The sequence below is a fragment of the Chlamydotis macqueenii genome, chromosome 28 (assembly GCF_036417535.1).
Source record: "Chlamydotis macqueenii isolate bChlMac1 chromosome 28, bChlMac1.mat, whole genome shotgun sequence".
NCBI classification, from domain to species: Eukaryota; Metazoa; Chordata; class Aves; order Otidiformes; family Otididae; genus Chlamydotis; species Chlamydotis macqueenii.
This window is the reverse complement of record NC_141583.1, coordinates 1,084,712-1,102,563: the sequence shown is the minus strand read 5'-3', so window position 1 is coordinate 1,102,563 and position 17,852 is coordinate 1,084,712. Positions and strand designations below refer to the sequence as shown.

Here is a 17,852-nt window from a genome sequence, read left to right as displayed (position 1 = left end):
CAGCGGGCGAGCTGGCAGCAGGCTTGGGCGGCCAGGCTTCTCGGAGCCAAAGCGGGAGGAGTAAGGAGTCCTGTGACCAGGACACCAGAGCCAGGCCCTGCTCAGGCTCTTGGGGAGGACTTGTGCTGTGCCCTCTGCGTGCAGAGCGAGGGCCAGGCGGGCGCTGCGCGAAGCAGGACGCTCAGGGGGGCTGGCTGGGCACAGCGGACGCGGCGGGCAGTGTGGCCAAGCTGGTGGCCCTGGCCCCTCCAGCTGCCGGGCAGCCCTGGGAACAGGGCACTGCTCGGCGCGGGGATCTCCTCCTCGCTTCTGACGCTTGTCCCTGGCTCCTGTGTTCCAGGCTCAGCTCTCTCACACCAGGATGTCTTGCTACGACCTGTGCCCACCGAAAACCAGCGTGGCTGTGCCCCAGCCCATCGCCGAGAGCTGCAACGAGCTGTGCGCCCGCCAGTGCCCCGACTCCTCGGCCTTCATCCAGCCGCCACCCGTCGTCGTCACCTTCCCCGGCCCCATCCTCAGCTCCTTCCCCCAGCAAGCCGTGGTGGGCTCCTCCGGAGCACCCGCCTTTGGGGGCTCCCTGGGGCTGGGGGGCCTGTACGGCGCCGGGGCCACGCAGGGCTCGGGGGGCCTCTGCACCTTTGGCAGACCCTACGCTTCTCCTGCCTGCAGCCCCTGTGTCTTGCCCCGCTACACCAAGAAGCTGTGGGACACCTGCGGGCCCTGCTAGACCCACACCCAAAAACCCCACAGCCCCTGGGCCCCTTCAGCCTCACCTCTCTCCCTTCTTTTCTCCTTCCTCTCTCTCCGTACCGCCTCTCCTCCTCCTTGCTCCTGCCCCTGCCCACATGCACCACTCCACCCTCGGCCCACAGGCCACTTGCTTGTCTCTGCAACAGCCACCAACCGGGAGAAGCCTGAAGGAACACCTCTCTTGAAGCCCATGGGGACAACCTGCCTGCCTTTGCCTCGTGCCTTTTTCTACATTGCAATAAAACCAGCCTGCATGTCACACGTGCCTCTGCGTTTCTCCTTCCAGAGCCCAGCCTGGGCTCTAGGCTTCACTCGCCCTCAACACAGGCTGCTCCCCTGCCAGTGGCACATGGAGCCCTGGGGCCTTTGCACACCTCCAGCCCCCTTGCGCATGACGCAACCCCCATCAAGTCCAACCATGCCAAGGGCACGGTCCTGCGCGTGGGTCGGGGCAATCCCAGGCACAAATCCAGGCTGGGCGGAGAATGGATGGAGGGCAGCCCTGAGCAGAAGGACTTGGGAGTGACGGTGGACGAGAAGCTCAACATGAGCCGGCAATGCGCCCTTGCAGCCCAAAAGGCCAACGGCATCCTGGGCTGCACCAAGAGGAGCGTGGCCAGCAGGTCAAGGGAGGTGATTCTCTCCCTCTACTCTGCTCTGGTGAGACCTCTCCTGCAGCACTGCGTCCAGCTCTGGAGCCCCCAACATAAGAAGGACACGGACCAGTTGGAGAGGGTCCAGAGGAGGGCCCCTGAGAGGATGAGAGGGCTGGAGCAGCTCTGCTGTGAGGCCAGGCTGAGAGAGCTGGGGCTGCTCAGGCTGGAGAAGAGGAGGCTCCGGGGAAACCTTGTAGCCGTCTTCCAGTACCTCAAGGGGACAAACACAGGAAAGATGAGGAGGAACTCTCCAGTAGTGCCTGTTGGGACAGGACAAGGGGTAATGATTGCAAAACAGAGCGGGGGTAGATTTAGACTAGACATTAAGAAAAGATTTTTTACACTGCGGGTGACAGAACACTGGCCCAGCTTGCCAAGAGAGGTCGTGGATGCCCCGTCCCGGGAAACATTGCAGGTCATGTTGGACGGGGCTCTGAGCAACCTGGTGTGATTGAAGATGTCCCTGCTCTTTGCAGGGGGGTTGGACTAGATGACCTTGAAAGGTCCCTTCCAGCCCAAAACATCTATGATTCTGTGAGGGCGCTTGCTGCAGGGGCTGGCATCCAGCCCTTTGTGCCTCCATGGCTCTACTTCAGGCCCTGGGGGAGAGAGCAAAGTGGAGGCTTCCCCTCCCTCTTCCCTGTCCCCTTCACCTCCCCTGTTCTTTCCCCTTCTTTTTCCCCTTTCTCTCCTTCATCTCCCCCTTCTTATTCGCCTTCCCCTTCTCTTTCCTCTCCTTCCCCAGCCCCTTGCCCCTTCCCATTTCCCTCTCCCCTTCCCCTTCTCCCTCTCAGCACAGACCAACACACTCGCTGCTCCTCGCCTCTGCGCCGCAGACCTTCAGTCACAGAAGCCGCAGCCTCATTCCTCTGCCAGGAGCCTTTGCAGGGCAGCTGCTCACGCTGGCCCCTTCAGCAGGCTCGCCCAGAGCCGGCTGCTCAGCACCCTGTCCAGACGGCTTTGCGCGGCTCCAAGGACGCAGACTCCGCAGCCTCCCGGGCCAACGTGGACAGTGCCCAGTGAAAATAAGAAAGAGCTTTGGGATGTTGAGGCGCAGCCTTCTGTGCTCCAGCTGCTGCCACTGCCTCTTCTCCTGCACTGGACACCTCCAAGAAGAGCCTGGCTCCATCTTCTTGATGCCTTCCTCTCAGGCATACCTGCATCCTCCCTCTCCCAACACCACCCACCCTCACCTCACCTGCCCATCTCAGTCAGCACCAGCACCTGACCTCCCACGGCTGATGGGCACCCACACCCGGGCTCTTCCCGGCTTGGCACAAGGAGGGAGGGAGACAGCACTTGGATGCAGGAAACCTTTATTGTGCCCAGAGGGGCAGGAGACGTTGGCAGAGAGACGCTGGGCAAGAGCCAGGCAGGCTGGTGGCCACGTGTTGGAGGAGGCAGAAGGATCTTGAACAGAGCATGGCTTCTGGCTCAGGGTGCCTCCTTGGTGCAGCATTCCAGATGCCCAAGACTTGGTCCAGGAGCCCCGCAGAGCCTTTTGGGTCCATCTCCTGTCCCGTCTCCGAGCTGGGAGGAGAGGGAAAGTGGGGAGAGCAGAGGGCAGGGAAGGGCCAAGGGTGTGTGGCAGTGGCAGCTGCCCAGGAGTTGGCTGGGGAGGCTCAGCGCTCCTCAGGGCCTGGTGTGCGCCAGCTCAGCCGTGCAAGGGTGGCGGTGTTGGCATGGGGGCGGGGGGCTGGGCTGGGTCTAGCAGGGCCCGCAGGTGTCCCACAGCTTCTTGGTGTAGCGGGGCAAGACGCAGGGGCTGCAGGCAGGAGAAGCGTAGGGTCTGCCAAAGGTGCAGAGGCCCCCCGAGCCCTGCGTGGCCCCGGCGCCGTACAGGCCCCCCAGCCCCAGGGAGCCCCCAAAGGCGGGTGCTCCGGAGGAGCCCACCACGGCTTGCTGGGGGAAGGAGCTGAGGATGGGGCCGGGGAAGGTGACGACGACGGGTGGCGGCTGGATGAAGGCCGAGGAGTCGGGGCACTGGCGGGCGCACAGCTCGTTGCAGCTCTCGGCGATGGGCTGGGGCACGGCCACACTGGTTTTCGGTGGGCACAGGTCGTAGCAAGACATCTCGGCACGGGATGTGCTGGTGCTCTGCAAGAGGGCAGAGGGTGCAATGAGCAGCAGAGGGAAGCGCCTCAAGCAGAGGGGCCGGGGCCAGAGCAGGGAGCCGGGAGGAGAAGCGCTCGCAGACTTACCCTGTTCCCTGAGGAGAAGGTGGCCAGAGCAGTGGTTGGCAGAGCCTGACAGAGGCAGAGCTTTTATACCGGCCCCACCACTGCTCAGCACCACCTGGGCCAACTGGCAGAGGCGGCACTCCCTCCTGCTGAGGAAGATGGGGCTGTTTGGCTGCTGCCCCTCCCTGAGTCAGCATCCCCTCGCCACCCCAGCACATGCCACTGGCGAGCCTTTCCTCCCCTTCCTCCTCTGTGGGCAGCCCGACAGCAACCACCTCCCCCGGCAACAGAGCTCCAGGGACACTGTCCAGGGGCCAGTGCGGCTCGGCCAGCGCTGGCAGCAGCCTGTGCCCCGTGGGCCCAGCTGGGGATCTGTGCTCCTTGCACGCGGAGGAAGAGCTCGCGGGGTCTTTCTCCCCCAGCCCTGCAGAGGCCCATGGCCAATGCCCGCAGGCGGATGGGAGCCGGAGCCGTTGGGCCGGCGAGTGATGCATGGTGCTGAGCAGGCAGTGCCCAAGAGGAGTGCCTTTGATTTGTGCTTTCGTAACCTCGCGCCTCTCGAGATAGTAGCCACACGGCGTACGTCATGCAGTGGCTGGCGTGCGGGCGGCCTCTGCAAGGCCTCCTTCTTGGCCTGCGCCAGCAGCCTGCTCTTCCCTGTTGCTCTGCAAAGAAGGCACGGGGCTGCCCAGAGACCAAGCCCTTGGCAAAGAGCTCTGGCATGCGGGGCGCTTGCAGTCAGCCTTTGTCACACTGCGTGCCCTCTTACGCAGCGCGATAATGAGAAGCGAGCGGGGCCCATTTGGCCCTGAGGTGGCAGCTGGCAAGTGTCCCAGCAGGGGAATTGCAGAGCTGATAGAGCGGGTTGGGGCTGGGGAGAAACCGGTGTCAGCAAAACAGCCCCGTGCCACGCAGGGAGGAGGCAGGGGCTCGGCCGCCGCAGGCCACGTGCCCCCAGCGCGGCCACATCCTCCCCGCACTCGCCTGCCCGCCATAAAAGCGCTGCCCTCGCCCGGCACTGCCATCCACTGCTCCTGCCTCGCTCTGCTCAGGAAAAGGGTAGGTGGGTGCCTGCGGGTCTGTGCCTCCTGTGGCAGAGGCCGGCGCGGGGCCTTCCTGGCCAGGAGGGCTCTGAGAGCAGCGGGCGAGCTGGCAGCAGGCTTGGGCGGCCAGGCTTCTCGGAGCCAAAGCGGGAGGAGTAAGGAGTCCTGTGACCAGGACACCAGAGCCAGGCCCTGCTCAGGCTCTTGGGGAGGACTTGTGCTGTGCCCTCTGCGTGCAGAGCGAGGGCCAGGCGGGCGCTGCGCGAAGCAGGACGCTCAGGGGGGCTGGCTGGGCACAGCGGACGCGGCGGGCAGTGTGGCCAAGCTGGTGGCCCTGGCCCCTCCAGCTGCCGGGCAGCCCTGGGAACAGGGCACTGCTCGGCGCGGGGATCTCCTCCTCGCTTCTGACGCTTGTCCCTGGCTCCTGTGTTCCAGGCTCAGCTCTCTCACACCAGGATGTCTTGCTACGACCTGTGCCCACCGAAAACCAGCGTGGCCGTGCCCCAGCCCATCGCCGAGAGCTGCAACGAGCTGTGCGCCCGCCAGTGCCCCGACTCCTCGGCCTTCATCCAGCCGCCACCCGTCGTCGTCACCTTCCCCGGCCCCATCCTCAGCTCCTTCCCCCAGCAAGCCGTGGTGGGCTCCTCCGGAGCACCCGCCTTTGGGGGCTCCCTGGGGCTGGGGGGCCTGTACGGCGCCGGGGCCACGCAGGGCTCGGGGGGCCTCTGCACCTTTGGCAGACCCTACGCTTCTCCTGCCTGCAGCCCCTGCGTCTTGCCCCGCTACACCAAGAAGCTGTGGGACACCTGCGGGCCCTGCTAGACCCACACCCAAAAACCCCACAGCCCCTGGGCCCCTTCAGCCTCACCTCTCTCCTTTCTTCTCTCCTTCCTCTCTCTCCGTACCGCCTCTCCTCCTCCTTGCTCCTGCCCCTGCCCACATGCACCACTCCACCCTCGGCCCACAGGCCACTTGCTTGTCTCTGCAACAGCCACCAACTGGGAGAAGCCTGAAGGAACACCTCTCTTGAAGCCCATGGGGACAACCTGCCTGCCTTTGCCTCGTGCCTTTTTCTACATTGCAATAAAACCAGCCTGCATGTCACACGTGCCTCTGCGTTTCTCCTTCCAGAGCCCAGCCTGGGCTCTAGGCTTCACTCGCCCTCAACACAGGCTGCTCCCCTGCCAGTGGCACATGGAGCCCTGGGGCCTTTGCACACCTCCAGCCCCCTTGCGCATGACGCAACCCCCATCAAGTCCAACCATGCCAAGGGCACGGTCCTGCGCGTGGGTCGGGGCAATCCCAGGCACAAATCCAGGCTGGGCGGAGAATGGATGGAGGGCAGCCCTGAGCAGAAGGACTTGGGAGTGACGGTGGACGAGAAGCTCAACATGAGCCGGCAATGCGCCCTTGCAGCCCAAAAGGCCAACGGCATCCTGGGCTGCACCAAGAGGAGCGTGGCCAGCAGGTCAAGGGAGGTGATTCTCTCCCTCTACTCTGCTCTGGTGAGACCTCTCCTGCAGCACTGCGTCCAGCTCTGGAGCCCCCAACATAAGAAGGACACGGACCAGTTGGAGAGGGTCCAGAGGAGGGCCCCTGAGAGGATGAGAGGGCTGGAGCAGCTCTGCTGTGAGGCCAGGCTGAGAGAGCTGGGGCTGCTCAGGCTGGAGAAGAGGAGGCTCCGGGGAAACCTTGTAGCCGTCTTCCAGTACCTCAAGGGGACAAACACAGGAAAGATGAGGAGGAACTCTCCAGTAGTGCCTGTTGGGACAGGACAAGGGGTAATGATTGCAAAACAGAGCGGGGGTAGATTTAGACTAGACATTAAGAAAAGATTTTTTACACTGCGGGTGACAGAACACTGGCCCAGCTTGCCAAGAGAGGTCGTGGATGCCCCGTCCCGGGAAACATTGCAGGTCATGTTGGACGGGGCTCTGAGCAACCTGGTGTGATTGAAGATGTCCCTGCTCTTTGCAGGGGGGTTGGACTAGATGACCTTGAAAGGTCCCTTCCAGCCCAAAACATCCTATGATTCTGTGAGGGCGCTTGCTGCAGGGGCTGGCATCCAGCCCTTTGTGCCTCCATGGCTCTACTTCAGGCCCTGGGGGAGAGAGCAAAGTGGAGGCTTCCCCTCCCTCTTCCCTGTCCCCTTCACCTCCCCTGTTCTTTCCCCTTCTTTTTCCCCTTTCTCTCCTTCATCTCCCCCTTCTTATTCGCCTTCCCCTTCTCTTTCCTCTCCTTCCCCAGCCCCTTGCCCCTTCCCATTTCCCTCTCCCCTTCCCCTTCTCCCTCTCAGCACAGACCAACACACTCGCTGCTCCTCGCCTCTGCGCCGCAGACCTTCAGTCACAGAAGCCGCAGCCTCATTCCTCTGCCAGGAGCCTTTGCAGGGCAGCTGCTCACGCTGGCCCCTTCAGCAGGCTCGCCCAGAGCCGGCTGCTCAGCACCCTGTCCAGACGGCTTTGCGCGGCTCCAAGGACGCAGACTCCGCAGCCTCCCGGGCCAACGTGGACAGTGCCCAGTGAAAATAAGAAAGAGCTTTGGGATGTTGAGGCGCAGCCTTCTGTGCTCCAGCTGCTGCCACTGCCTCTTCTCCTGCACTGGACACCTCCAAGAAGAGCCTGGCTCCATCTTCTTGATGCCTTCCTCTCAGGCATACCTGCATCCTCCCTCTCCCAACACCACCCACCCTCACCTCACCTGCCCATCTCAGTCAGCACCAGCACCTGACCTCCCACGGCTGATGGGCACCCACACCCGGGCTCTTCCCGGCTTGGCACAAGGAGGGAGGGAGACAGCACTTGGATGCAGGAAACCTTTATTGTGCCCAGAGGGGCAGGAGACGTTGGCAGAGAGACGCTGGGCAAGAGCCAGGCAGGCTGGTGGCCACGTGTTGGAGGAGGCAGAAGGATCTTGAACAGAGCATGGCTTCTGGCTCAGGGTGCCTCCTTGGTGCAGCATTCCAGATGCCCAAGACTTGGTCCAGGAGCCCCGCAGAGCCTTTTGGGTCCATCTCCTGTCCCGTCTCTGAGCTGGGAGGAGAGGGAAAGTGGGGAGAGCAGAGGGCAGGGAAGGGCCAAGGGTGTGTGGCAGTGGCAGCTGCCCAGGAGTTGGCTGGGGAGGCTCAGCGCTCCTCAGGGCCTGGTGTGCGCCAGCTCAGCCGTGCAAGGGTGGTGGTGTTGGCATGGGGGCGGGGGGCTGGGCTGGGTCTAGCAGGGCCCGCAGGTGTCCCACAGCTTCTTGGTGTAGCGGGGCAAGGCGCAGGGGCTGCAGGCAGGAGAAGCGTAGGGTCTGCCAAAGGTGCAGAGGCCCCCCGAGCCCTGCGTGGCCCCGGCTCCGTACAGGCCCCCCAGCCCCAGGGAGCCCCCAAAGGCGGGTGCTCCGGAGGAGCCCACCACGGCTTGCTGGGGGAAGGAGCTGAGGATGGGGCCGGGGAAGGTGACGACGACGGGTGGCGGCTGGATGAAGGCCGAGGAGTCGGGGCACTGGCGGGCGCACAGCTCGTTGCAGCTCTCGGCGATGGGCTGGGGCACGGCCACACTGGTTTTCGGTGGGCACAGGTCGTAGCAAGACATCTCGGCACGGGATGTGCTGGTGCTCTGCAAGAGGGCAGAGGGTGCAATGAGCAGCAGAGGGAAGCGCCTCAAGCAGAGGGGCCGGGGCCAGAGCAGGGAGCCGGGAGGAGAAGCGCTCGCAGACTTACCCTGTTCCCTGAGGAGAAGGTGGCCAGAGCAGTGGTTGGCAGAGCCTGACAGAGGCAGAGCTTTTATACCGGCCCCACCACTGCTCAGCACCACCTGGGCCAACTGGCAGAGGCGGCACTCCCTCCTGCTGAGGAAGATGGGGCTGTTTGGCTGCTGCCCCTCCCTGAGTCAGCATCCCCTCGCCACCCCAGCACATGCCACTGGCGAGCCTTTCCTCCCCTTCCTCCTCTGTGGGCAGCCCGACAGCAACCACCTTCCCCGGCAACAAAGCTCCAGGGACACTGTCCAGGGGCCAGTGCGGCTCGGCCAGCGCTGGCAGCAGCCTGTGCCCCGTGGGCCCAGCTGGGGATCTGTGCTCCTTGCACGCGGAGGAAGAGCTCGCGGGGTCTTTCTCCCCCAGCCCTGCAGAGGCCCATGGCCAATGCCCGCAGGCGGATGGGAGCCGGAGCCGTTGGGCCGGCGAGTGATGCATGGTGCTGAGCAGGCAGTGCCCAAGAGGAGTGCCTTTGATTTGTGCTTTCGTAACCTCGCGCCTCTCGAGATAGTAGCCACACGGCGTACGTCATGCAGTGGCTGGCGTGCGGGCGGCCTCTGCAAGGCCTCCTTCTTGGCCTGCGCCAGCAGCCTGCTCTTCCCTGTTGCTCTGCAAAGAAGGCACGGGGCTGCCCAGAGACCAAGCCCTTGGCAAAGAGCTCTGGCATGCGGGGCGCTTGCAGTCAGCCTTTGTCACACTGCGTGCCCTCTTACGCAGCGCGATAATGAGAAGCGAGCGGGGCCCATTTGGCCCTGAGGTGGCAGCTGGCAAGTGTCCCAGCAGGGGAATTGCAGAGCTGATAGAGCGGGTTGGGGCTGGGGAGAAACCGGTGTCAGCAAAACAGCCCCGTGCCACGCAGGGAGGAGGCAGGGGCTCGGCCGCCGCGGGCCACGTGCCCCCAGCGCGGCCACATCCTCCCCGCACTCGCCTGCCCGCCATAAAAGCGCTGCCCTCGCCCGGCACTGCCATCCACTGCTCCTGCCTCGCTCTGCTCAGGAAAAGGGTAGGTGGGTGCCTGCGGGTCTGTGCCTCCTGTGGCAGAGGCCGGCGCGGGGCCTTCCTGGCCAGGAGGGCTCTGAGAGCAGCGGGCGAGCTGGCAGCAGGCTTGGGCGGCCAGGCTTCTCGGAGCCAAAGCGGGAGGAGTAAGGAGTCCTGTGACCAGGACACCAGAGCCAGGCCCTGCTCAGGCTCTTGGGGAGGACTTGTGCTGTGCCCTCTGCGTGCAGAGCGAGGGCCAGGCGGGCGCTGCGCGGAGCAGGACGCTCAGGGGGGCTGGCTGGGCACAGCGGACGCGGCGGGCAGTGTGGCCAAGCTGGTGGCCCTGGCCCCTCCAGCTGCCGGGCAGCCCTGGGAACAGGGCACTGCTCGGCGCGGGGATCTCCTCCTCGCTTCTGACGCTTGTCCCTGGCTCCTGTGTTCCAGGCTCAGCTCTCTCACACCAGGATGTCTTGCTACGACCTGTGCCCACCGAAAACCAGCGTGGCCGTGCCCCAGCCCATCGCCGAGAGCTGCAACGAGCTGTGCGCCCGCCAGTGCCCCGACTCCTCGGCCTTCATCCAGCCGCCCCCCGTCGTCGTCACCTTCCCCGGCCCCATCCTCAGCTCCTTCCCCCAGCAAGCCGTGGTGGGCTCCTCCGGAGCACCCGCCTTTGGGGGCTCCCTGGGGCTGGGGGGCCTGTACGGAGCCGGGGCCACGCAGGGCTCGGGGGGCCTCTGCACCTTCGCCAGACCCTACGCTTCTCCCGCCTGCAGCCCCTGCGCCTTGCCCCGCTACACCAGGAAGCTGTGGGACACCTGCGGGCCCTGCTAGATAGAGGCTTCACTTTTATCAGGAATGGAGAAATTTAGAAAAGGCTAGTCATCCTTAATGTTGTAACCATTGACATTTTTTTGAAGTCTTTTATTTTTCTTTTCTCCATCTTTTAATTTCATTCCGCTCTCTCAGATCTCTTTCCTAATATTGTGTTCTTAATTTTTTTTCATACCTTACATTTTCAGTATTCTTTCACTCTGCATTTATCTTCCTTTTTTGTCATGAACCTGATGTAGAATATTTTATATTTTTTCCTATATTTCGTGTTTAATCCTGACAACAGTAATAGCAGAAATATTATCTTTTGGCTTTTTAATTATTTGTTGTTCCTCTTGTCGTCTTATGTTTTGTTTTTTGTGCTCTGTCTGATGTCTTGAACTTGTTTTTCTCAATAAATCTTTTATGCATCAAACTTGTGGTGTTATTTTAGTTCTTTTTTATTCCAAACATTTTTGAGGGCTTGCCTTACTTTCCACCTGTTCATAGCGCAGGTGATATTCTTCTCCACTGCCATAGTCCATATTCACTGTTTCCTTCAAGTGATGTCATACACTCCTTCTTTTTCTATATTCCCTACTATTTATTGTTTTCAGTAATACTTTACGACACCAATTTAGTAAATATTTAGTGGAGAGAGCAAGGGAGTTAAAGATTTAAAATAGCTGTTTCAATCCTACATATATTTTCTTCATCTTAATTCTTTTTCTTTAACTTCAAAAATTATCTCCTGCACCTTACTCCTGCAAGCTTTTTTCTTTTCTGTTTATCTTAGTTGATCTTCATTATCATATGTTTATCAATACATTTTAAGATACATAATTATTTTTCTCTGATCGATGCTGTTACTATTAGGGTGTAAAACTTTCGCTTTCTTTATGTTCCATAAAAAGAGATTCTAAATTCTCTCCTATGATAAATTTTGTCACACTTCCGTATTCTTAAGATGTACTTTGAGACACTAATAGATCTCCAGACCAGTGAAATAATCCTATCTCTCATTTAAAATGCAGAAATTATGATTAGTTTCGGAAACATCACTTTTCAAATCTCTTAAGCTCCTGTCTTTAACATCCAGCTTTTCAACTTCAGCCTTTCTGGTTGTTCTAACCTCTAGAGAGGCACTGGAAAGAACAGGAAGTTTTTATTCCCAGGCCACCAGGCTCCTGCTGAAGAACGTTGCAGACGTCTGCAAGAGGAGCAGTCTACCCTGGATGACATAAAAGGGAAAGTAGGGCAGGGACAGAACTGGCCAGCCCCCGCAACTGTGAACCACCATCTGATTAGGGGATTGACATGACTGGCAGTGTCTCCTTGTTTAGACTGATGCTATCACTTGCCATTGGGACACACAAGTCACATTGTAACAACCAAACAACATGCATAAGTCATTAGTCAGTGTTTCTGAAGTGCTTTGATATCTTTTTTTCCTGAGTTGCTTGAGAAAATCTTCAAAAAGCACTTTTTTTTTCCCATGGGAACCCCCAAAAAGACATTTTGTAATTTGAAAAGCATTTAAATCACAATGTTATTAAATGCAAAGTAATGCTACCGAGCGGAGAGAGGAAATCAAGGACTTTGATGTGCAGAGGGTTTGTTGCCCTGAGTCAGAGTAATGAGGCAGAACTTGCTCTGACTTGCAGACTTTGTGGTAAAATGTAAATCTAGGCAAGGAAGTCACCCCCAAGCTGGGAGATGTGGATTGCGGTAACTCACTTTCTATGCCTGGAGAGTGTTTTTTGTCTTCCCCTGCAATAAATGCGGGGCAGTTTCTGTTGAGGAGGCAGTCACACTAGCCAGATGTTGTTTCCACTTACCTTCCCAGCCACAACTCCTCCCAGCCTGCAACGATACATGTCAGAAAAAAACAAATCCATAAATCTAAGCACAATTCCTTTATCACCTGAAGAGAAAAGGAAAATATCAGGGTGAAGCTGTATCACAATAAGAAATATTCAGCGTAGCATTAAGACCAGATATTTCAGCTCTGGGTGGTCTTCTCAGGGATGACAATGAGAAGCGTCTGTAAAATGTTTTGGACAAGGGTAAAAACCTAAAAGTCAGAATAAAATATACTGACCGTCCTCTGAAAAAGCACAGAAAAATGGTAAATAATTACAACTGTATGTAGAATTTTTTTTCTGGAAGGTGTATTTTGAAATAACATATTTTCACGGGGTATACAGCAAATGTGACATCTTATACTAACAAAGGATTTGATTAAGAATGTTGAAAGGATTATTTTTAATGAACGAAAAGAAGAGCTACGTTAATGTTGACCCATGACTTCCAATGGCACAACTCTTGATGTAATTAAAGTAATGGCGTGCACCACCTTGTTTCCGGTACATTAAAGCAAAGTGATTGTGTAACACTGAAGCGGCTAAATCACTCAAACATTTTCATACATTAACTCAACATCAAACATCAGCTGGGTTGAACACCAACTAATGAATGTTTGTGAAATCATTACTAAGTACTTTTTTCTCCAGAAGCCCCAGAACATACTTGGTAAGAGTTAACACCCACAACATGTAACAAAAACTTTTATCTGTTGCTTTGATTTTTCCTTAAAATTGTACCTGCTTTGGTGGATCCTAGGCAGGAGTGGGACTTCATACCATTCTGGATGGTGATTTCTTTGACTTCCTAGCTTGAATCGCTGTCAGCAGAACCATGGGCCCCTTTAAAGCTGAATTTCAATTCCCACCTAAAGTTTTTTAGTGAAACAAAATGATTTTTATGTAGGGTTCAGTTGCCAATCAAAAGACTATTCCTCTCAATGGAAAGCTGGTGGTGAGTTGTCATGTGTATTGTATGATCTCAGCTGATATTCATGACCACTTGAAATCCATCTCAGGTCAATGAAGTTAGGGACGGAAAAGACAATTTCCCGGGTATTCCTAGGATAAGCTGCACTCTGTCTGCAATTAATTTACCAGATAAATTCTAAAGGCTGTTAAGGAAAAATGTGCTAGTCAGCTGAAGACAAGTCTTACAAAATCTTTGAGCAGACAAGCTTATGACAACTTTACAAAGGAAGAAGCAACGTGTGGAGTCAGCTTAAAGCACGTGGTAATTCCAGTGACGTCACTGTAATGATATCAGGAATTACAGCAGCCAATTAAGACCCACGATTAAAGAAATCATGATGGTGGAACACGGACATCACACCGTGTGAGCATTTGAATAAAATCATAACCATGATAAACGCAAAACTTTCATCACTCAAAGCTGTTTGTTAAACAATTTCTGTTAGGCAGCCAAACACAACCCCCCGCACCGTGCAAGTTTCAAAGCCCACAGGAATGCTGAGAAGCTCTATATAAGCTCCAGCCCCTGAGCTCGTCCAGACACTTCTGGCTCATTCGCCCGGCTGAGTTTAGTGAGTATAATTTTTTTTATTTCTTTCTATTTACTTAATCAGAACCTATATCAGAGTAGATGTAGAAGATTCCTTTAGCTAAGCTTAATTTTGAGCAGCACTAGGTTGTTTCTGTCTGTAACAACTCTTAGCTAAAGCAGTGGTAAATGTGGAATTTGGGAGACTGGATATCAGTGCAGAAACTCTGAGAAATTGCCTTGCGTGTTTTAAGCCAATCAGCAGCTTAGAAATCACATGAAAATACTGTTATTTCAGATAATTATTTTAGTGTTTTGTAAAATGTAAGACAAATGTGTAACACAGCCTTTTCAGCTGTGTTTAGTGGCATTCTGGGAGACATAACTAAACCCTCCTGTTTCAAACAAAGCCACATCTAACCTGGGTCTGTTTCCCCAGTTGGTAGAACTCCGGAAGATGAGACTGGGGTTCTTACACTGTTCTTCAGGATATGGGTTTGCAGAAAGTATAAGCCACATCCATGAAAGGCTAAAAGAAAGAGGCATCTGTAGGGTCTGGTCATTCCTAGGGTGGACTTTATACAGTCAGAAACTTTGGATCCAGATGGTTAGCGAGTGTAAATCAAGTTGATCAAGGCCACATATGAAGCATACGCTCTAGCACAGGAAAGCACAACATAGTAATTTCACTCACATCAGCATTCTGAAATTCACCTCATAAACCTTCTTTTTTTTTTCAGTCTTTTCCATCTCTATCTGTCGCAAACGGATCTTAACCACTGTAAGATGTCTTGCTACGACCTGTGCCCACCGAAAACCAGTGTGGCCGTGCCCCAGCCCATCGCCGAGAGCTGCAACGAGCTGTGCGCCCGCCAGTGCCCCGACTCCTCGGCCTTCATCCAGCCGCCACCCGTCGTCGTCACCTTCCCCGGCCCCATCCTCAGCTCCTTCCCCCAGCAAGCCGTGGTGGGCTCCTCCGGAGCACCCGCCTTTGGGGGCTCCCTGGGGCTGGGGGGCCTGTACGGAGCCGGGGCCACGCAGGGCTCGGGGGGCCTCTGCACCTTTGGCAGACCCTACGCTTCTCCTGCCTGCAGCCCCTGCATCTTGCCCCGCTACACCAGGAAGCTGTGGGACACCTGCGGGCCCTGCTAGACCCAGCCCAGCCCCCCGCCCCCATGCCAACACCACCACCCTTGCACGGCTGAGCTGACGCGCACCAGGCCCTGAGGAGTGCTGAGCCTCCCCAGCCAACTCCTGGGCAGCTGCCACTGCCACACACCCTTGGCCCTTCCCTGCCCTCTGCTCTCCCCACTTTCCCTCTCCTCCCAGCTCAGAGACGGGACAGGAGATGGACCCAAAAGGCTCTGCGGGGCTCCTGGACCAAGTCTTGGGCATCTGGAACGCTACACCAAGGAGGCACCCTGAGCCAGAAGCCATGCTCTGTTCAAGATCCTTCTGCCTCCTCCAACACGTGGCCACCAGCCTGCCTGGCTCTTGCCCAGCGTCTCTCTGCCAACGTCTCCTGCCCCTCTGGGCACAATAAAGGTTTCCTGCATCCAAGTGCTGTCTCCCTCCCTCCTTGTGCCAAGCCGGGAAGAGCCCGGGTGTGGGTGCCCATCAGCTGTGGGAGGTCAGATGCTGGTGCTGAGATGGGCAGGTGAGGTGAGGGTGGGTGGTGCTGGGAGAGGGAGGATGTAGGCAGCAAGCAGGGGAGAAAGCGCCTTTGGGTGGGTCTTGCAGGAGCTGGGGAAAGGGCAGAGGCCAAAGAATATGGCAGGTGCTAGCAGTGCTCCTTTGCCTTCTCAGCCCAGCAGCCGCACCAGCTCCACCATGTCCCCTGCTCTTTTGCTTCAGGGCAACACCTTGGATTGGGAAGCCCCTTCAGCTACCCTTATGACTCCAGGGCCCCTCTTGGCTATGAGATTTCAACCTTCTCCACACTCAGCAGCACGTACTGCAGCCCATACTCCTCACACCCGTACAGCCAGTTCCTCTGCAGCAGCTGTGGGCCATGCTATAGGTAACAGGAACAGCTGTGGTTAATCTCCTAAAAATGTTAATCTTTTTCTTTGCATTTACATTCTTCCTATCATGGTTCTCATTTTATGTTGGTTGAGGATGTTTGTCACGGACTAGTTTAAGAAATGTTGGAATTTTGAACTCTGTAAATGAAGGAGGGGTTTGTGCTCTTTTCCTCTAACTTTCATTCTTATTAAGGTTCTGCTGCGTAACACAATCAGATTTCTGCTTCCCGCCCCCTACCCTGCTCAAACATGGCTTTGTTAACAGTCTTACAGGTTGTGAAGTTCAGCTTTTGGTATCAGGCTCACATCCCCGGCTTACAAAAGGAGTTAATAAACCCTGCAGAAATCCCACTCCTACCTTTCCTGGGGTTTTCTCCTTGTTCCCTTAGCTACTGTTGTTTTACTGTGACAAGAACAATTTAAAGCTAAGGAAAAATCCACGTTTTCTTCATCTTTTAATCAAGCTTTCTGCCAAGAAGAGCAGAAAAGCTCAATTCACATCCCATCATGGCATTTATGAATGATGGCTCAGGAAATAAGTCCTTCAAAGGAAAATGTACAAAACATGCCATTGAGAACTAGGAATGAATTTCAAATACCACAAAGTATCTCTTCTCAGTAAAAAAATTTCTCCTCATCACTGGACAACTTTTGTTTTCCAATAATAAGGTATTTTGATTTTTTAATTTAGTTGTAGAATTAAACTGAAAGCCATCTGTACAAGCAATGTGTTTCAACATAACAGCACAAGTTCAGAAAAATCTGTTCAAGCCATTTTTAGATCACTTTGCACTGACAGAAAACTTCTGCAGACGACTTACAGAATAAAGCCCTGCAGAAAGGAAAAAAATTAAACGGACACACTTAAGAACTGTACAAAGGGCAAAAATAAACCTCAATTCTTGTCATGACACTCGACTGCTGAGGAACTCCAGGCACTTCCTCCCTTCACAAGAGTGAATGTTGCTCCAAGAGGAGGCTAAAGGGCAAAAGAAAACCAGAGAGGCTCTTGTGCAGCACCAAAGGGTTTTAATGGGAAAAAGAAGCAGAGCAGCCAACTACAGAAAATCAAGGCAATACAAGAGGAAATGCGTGATGCAGGTATTCTGGTACCAGTGCCCTGCTCGGGACCCAGGGAACGGCTGAGGTGATGGAGGGATGCAGGGGATACTGAGGCACAGCCACGCAGCCAGGTCATGCTGTGGCACAGGGTAGTGGGATGCTGGGCACACACAGCCTCCTCCTGTCCCCAGGTGTCAGGGCAGCTGATGCACGCTGCTGCTCCCCATGGCTCCTGCTCCACATCCTGCTGCTGTGGTCCTTGCTTCAGGGCTGTTGGTGGTTCTGGGCACCATCTTGGGGACTTTAGAAAGCCCCACAGCTCCCACGGCGGGACCTGCCCCACCTCTGGGCTCCAGGGAGGTAATACCCAGTGCCACAGGAGGAGAAGCCAGAGCCGTAGGATCTCCCACAATTGCCAAAGCTGCTGGACCCATATTGGCCCCCATAGCCCAAGGAGCCCCCGTAGCCTATGTCATTTCCATAACCTAGGGAACGGCCATACCCCAGGGAGCCCCCGTAGCCTCCCAAGCCAAAGGAGCTCCTGTAGCCCTGGGAACCCCCATAGCCCAAGGAGCCCCCCAGACCAAAAGAGCTCCCATAGCCCTGGGAACTCCCAGAGCCCAAGGAGCCCCCATAGCCCCCCAAACCAAAGGAGCTCCCATACCCCCGGGAACCCCCAGAGCCCAAAGAGCCCCCATAGCCCCCCAGACCAAAGGAGCTCCCATAGCCCCAGGAACCCCCAGAGCCCCCAAAACCAAAGGAACTCCCGTAGCCCCGGGTACCCCCAGAGCCCAAGGAGCTTCGGGAACTGAAGGAACTCCCCACCCAGCCTGGGCCTGATGATCCCACAACGCTCTCCTGAGGAAAGGAGCTGAGCACGGGGCCCGGGAGTGTCACCACAGCCGGTGGGGGAAAGATCACTGCTCTGGAGTCGGGGCATTGCTGCACACACGGCTCATTGTAGCTCTCGGCAATCGGCTGAGGGCAGGTCACCCCGCAGGGTCTGAAGGACTCGCTGTAGCAAGACATCTTTCTTGTGCTGGCTGTGAGTCTGCAATGCACAGCAGTAGGCAGGTTTAAGGTAAAGGAACAAATACCAGAGCTGGGCTGGGAGGAGATGAACCAGGATTTTTAAGTAATGACTGTGTGTCTGAAATATCAGAAGTCAGCAGGGAAAAAGGTAAATTTATACATACTAAAATGTAAATCTCATTATTGTATCAACTCAACATTTATCCTTTCTTTTAT

At 56.3% G+C, this 17,852-nt stretch overlaps 7 protein-coding genes across 7 annotated transcripts; 4 read left to right on the top strand and 3 right to left on the bottom strand.

Annotated features, from left to right (window-relative positions):
• The first annotated feature begins 361 nt into the window (after positions 1-361).
• Positions 362-727, top strand: LOC147597224 (feather keratin 3-like). Its single transcript, XM_086768163.1, has one exon. The coding sequence runs from the start codon at positions 362-364 to the stop codon at positions 725-727; it is 366 nt and encodes a 121-aa protein (XP_086624289.1).
• A 2,386-nt stretch (positions 728-3,113) lies between these two features.
• LOC147597223 (feather keratin 3-like) lies at positions 3,114-3,479 on the bottom strand. The gene has a single exon (XM_086768161.1). It carries the CDS (start codon positions 3,477-3,479, stop codon positions 3,114-3,116), a length of 366 nt encoding a protein of 121 aa, XP_086624287.1.
• A 1,606-nt stretch (positions 3,480-5,085) lies between these two features.
• LOC147597222 (feather keratin 3-like) lies at positions 5,086-5,451 on the top strand. The gene has a single exon (XM_086768160.1). The coding sequence runs from the start codon at positions 5,086-5,088 to the stop codon at positions 5,449-5,451; it is 366 nt and encodes a 121-aa protein (XP_086624286.1).
• Positions 5,452-7,838: 2,387 nt separating this feature from the next.
• On the bottom strand, positions 7,839-8,204 carry LOC147597221 (feather keratin 3-like). Its single transcript, XM_086768157.1, has one exon. It carries the CDS (start codon positions 8,202-8,204, stop codon positions 7,839-7,841), a length of 366 nt encoding a protein of 121 aa, XP_086624283.1.
• A 1,606-nt stretch (positions 8,205-9,810) lies between these two features.
• On the top strand, positions 9,811-10,176 carry LOC104483276 (feather keratin 4). Its single transcript, XM_010125000.2, has one exon. It carries the CDS (start codon positions 9,811-9,813, stop codon positions 10,174-10,176), a length of 366 nt encoding a protein of 121 aa, XP_010123302.1.
• A 4,128-nt stretch (positions 10,177-14,304) lies between these two features.
• On the top strand, positions 14,305-14,670 carry LOC147597220 (feather keratin 3-like). Its single transcript, XM_086768156.1, has one exon. It carries the CDS (start codon positions 14,305-14,307, stop codon positions 14,668-14,670), a length of 366 nt encoding a protein of 121 aa, XP_086624282.1.
• A 2,237-nt stretch (positions 14,671-16,907) lies between these two features.
• On the bottom strand, positions 16,908-17,633 carry LOC147597219 (uncharacterized). Its single transcript, XM_086768144.1, has one exon. It carries the CDS (start codon positions 17,631-17,633, stop codon positions 16,908-16,910), a length of 726 nt encoding a protein of 241 aa, XP_086624270.1.
• Between the last annotated feature and the right edge of the window lie 219 nt (positions 17,634-17,852).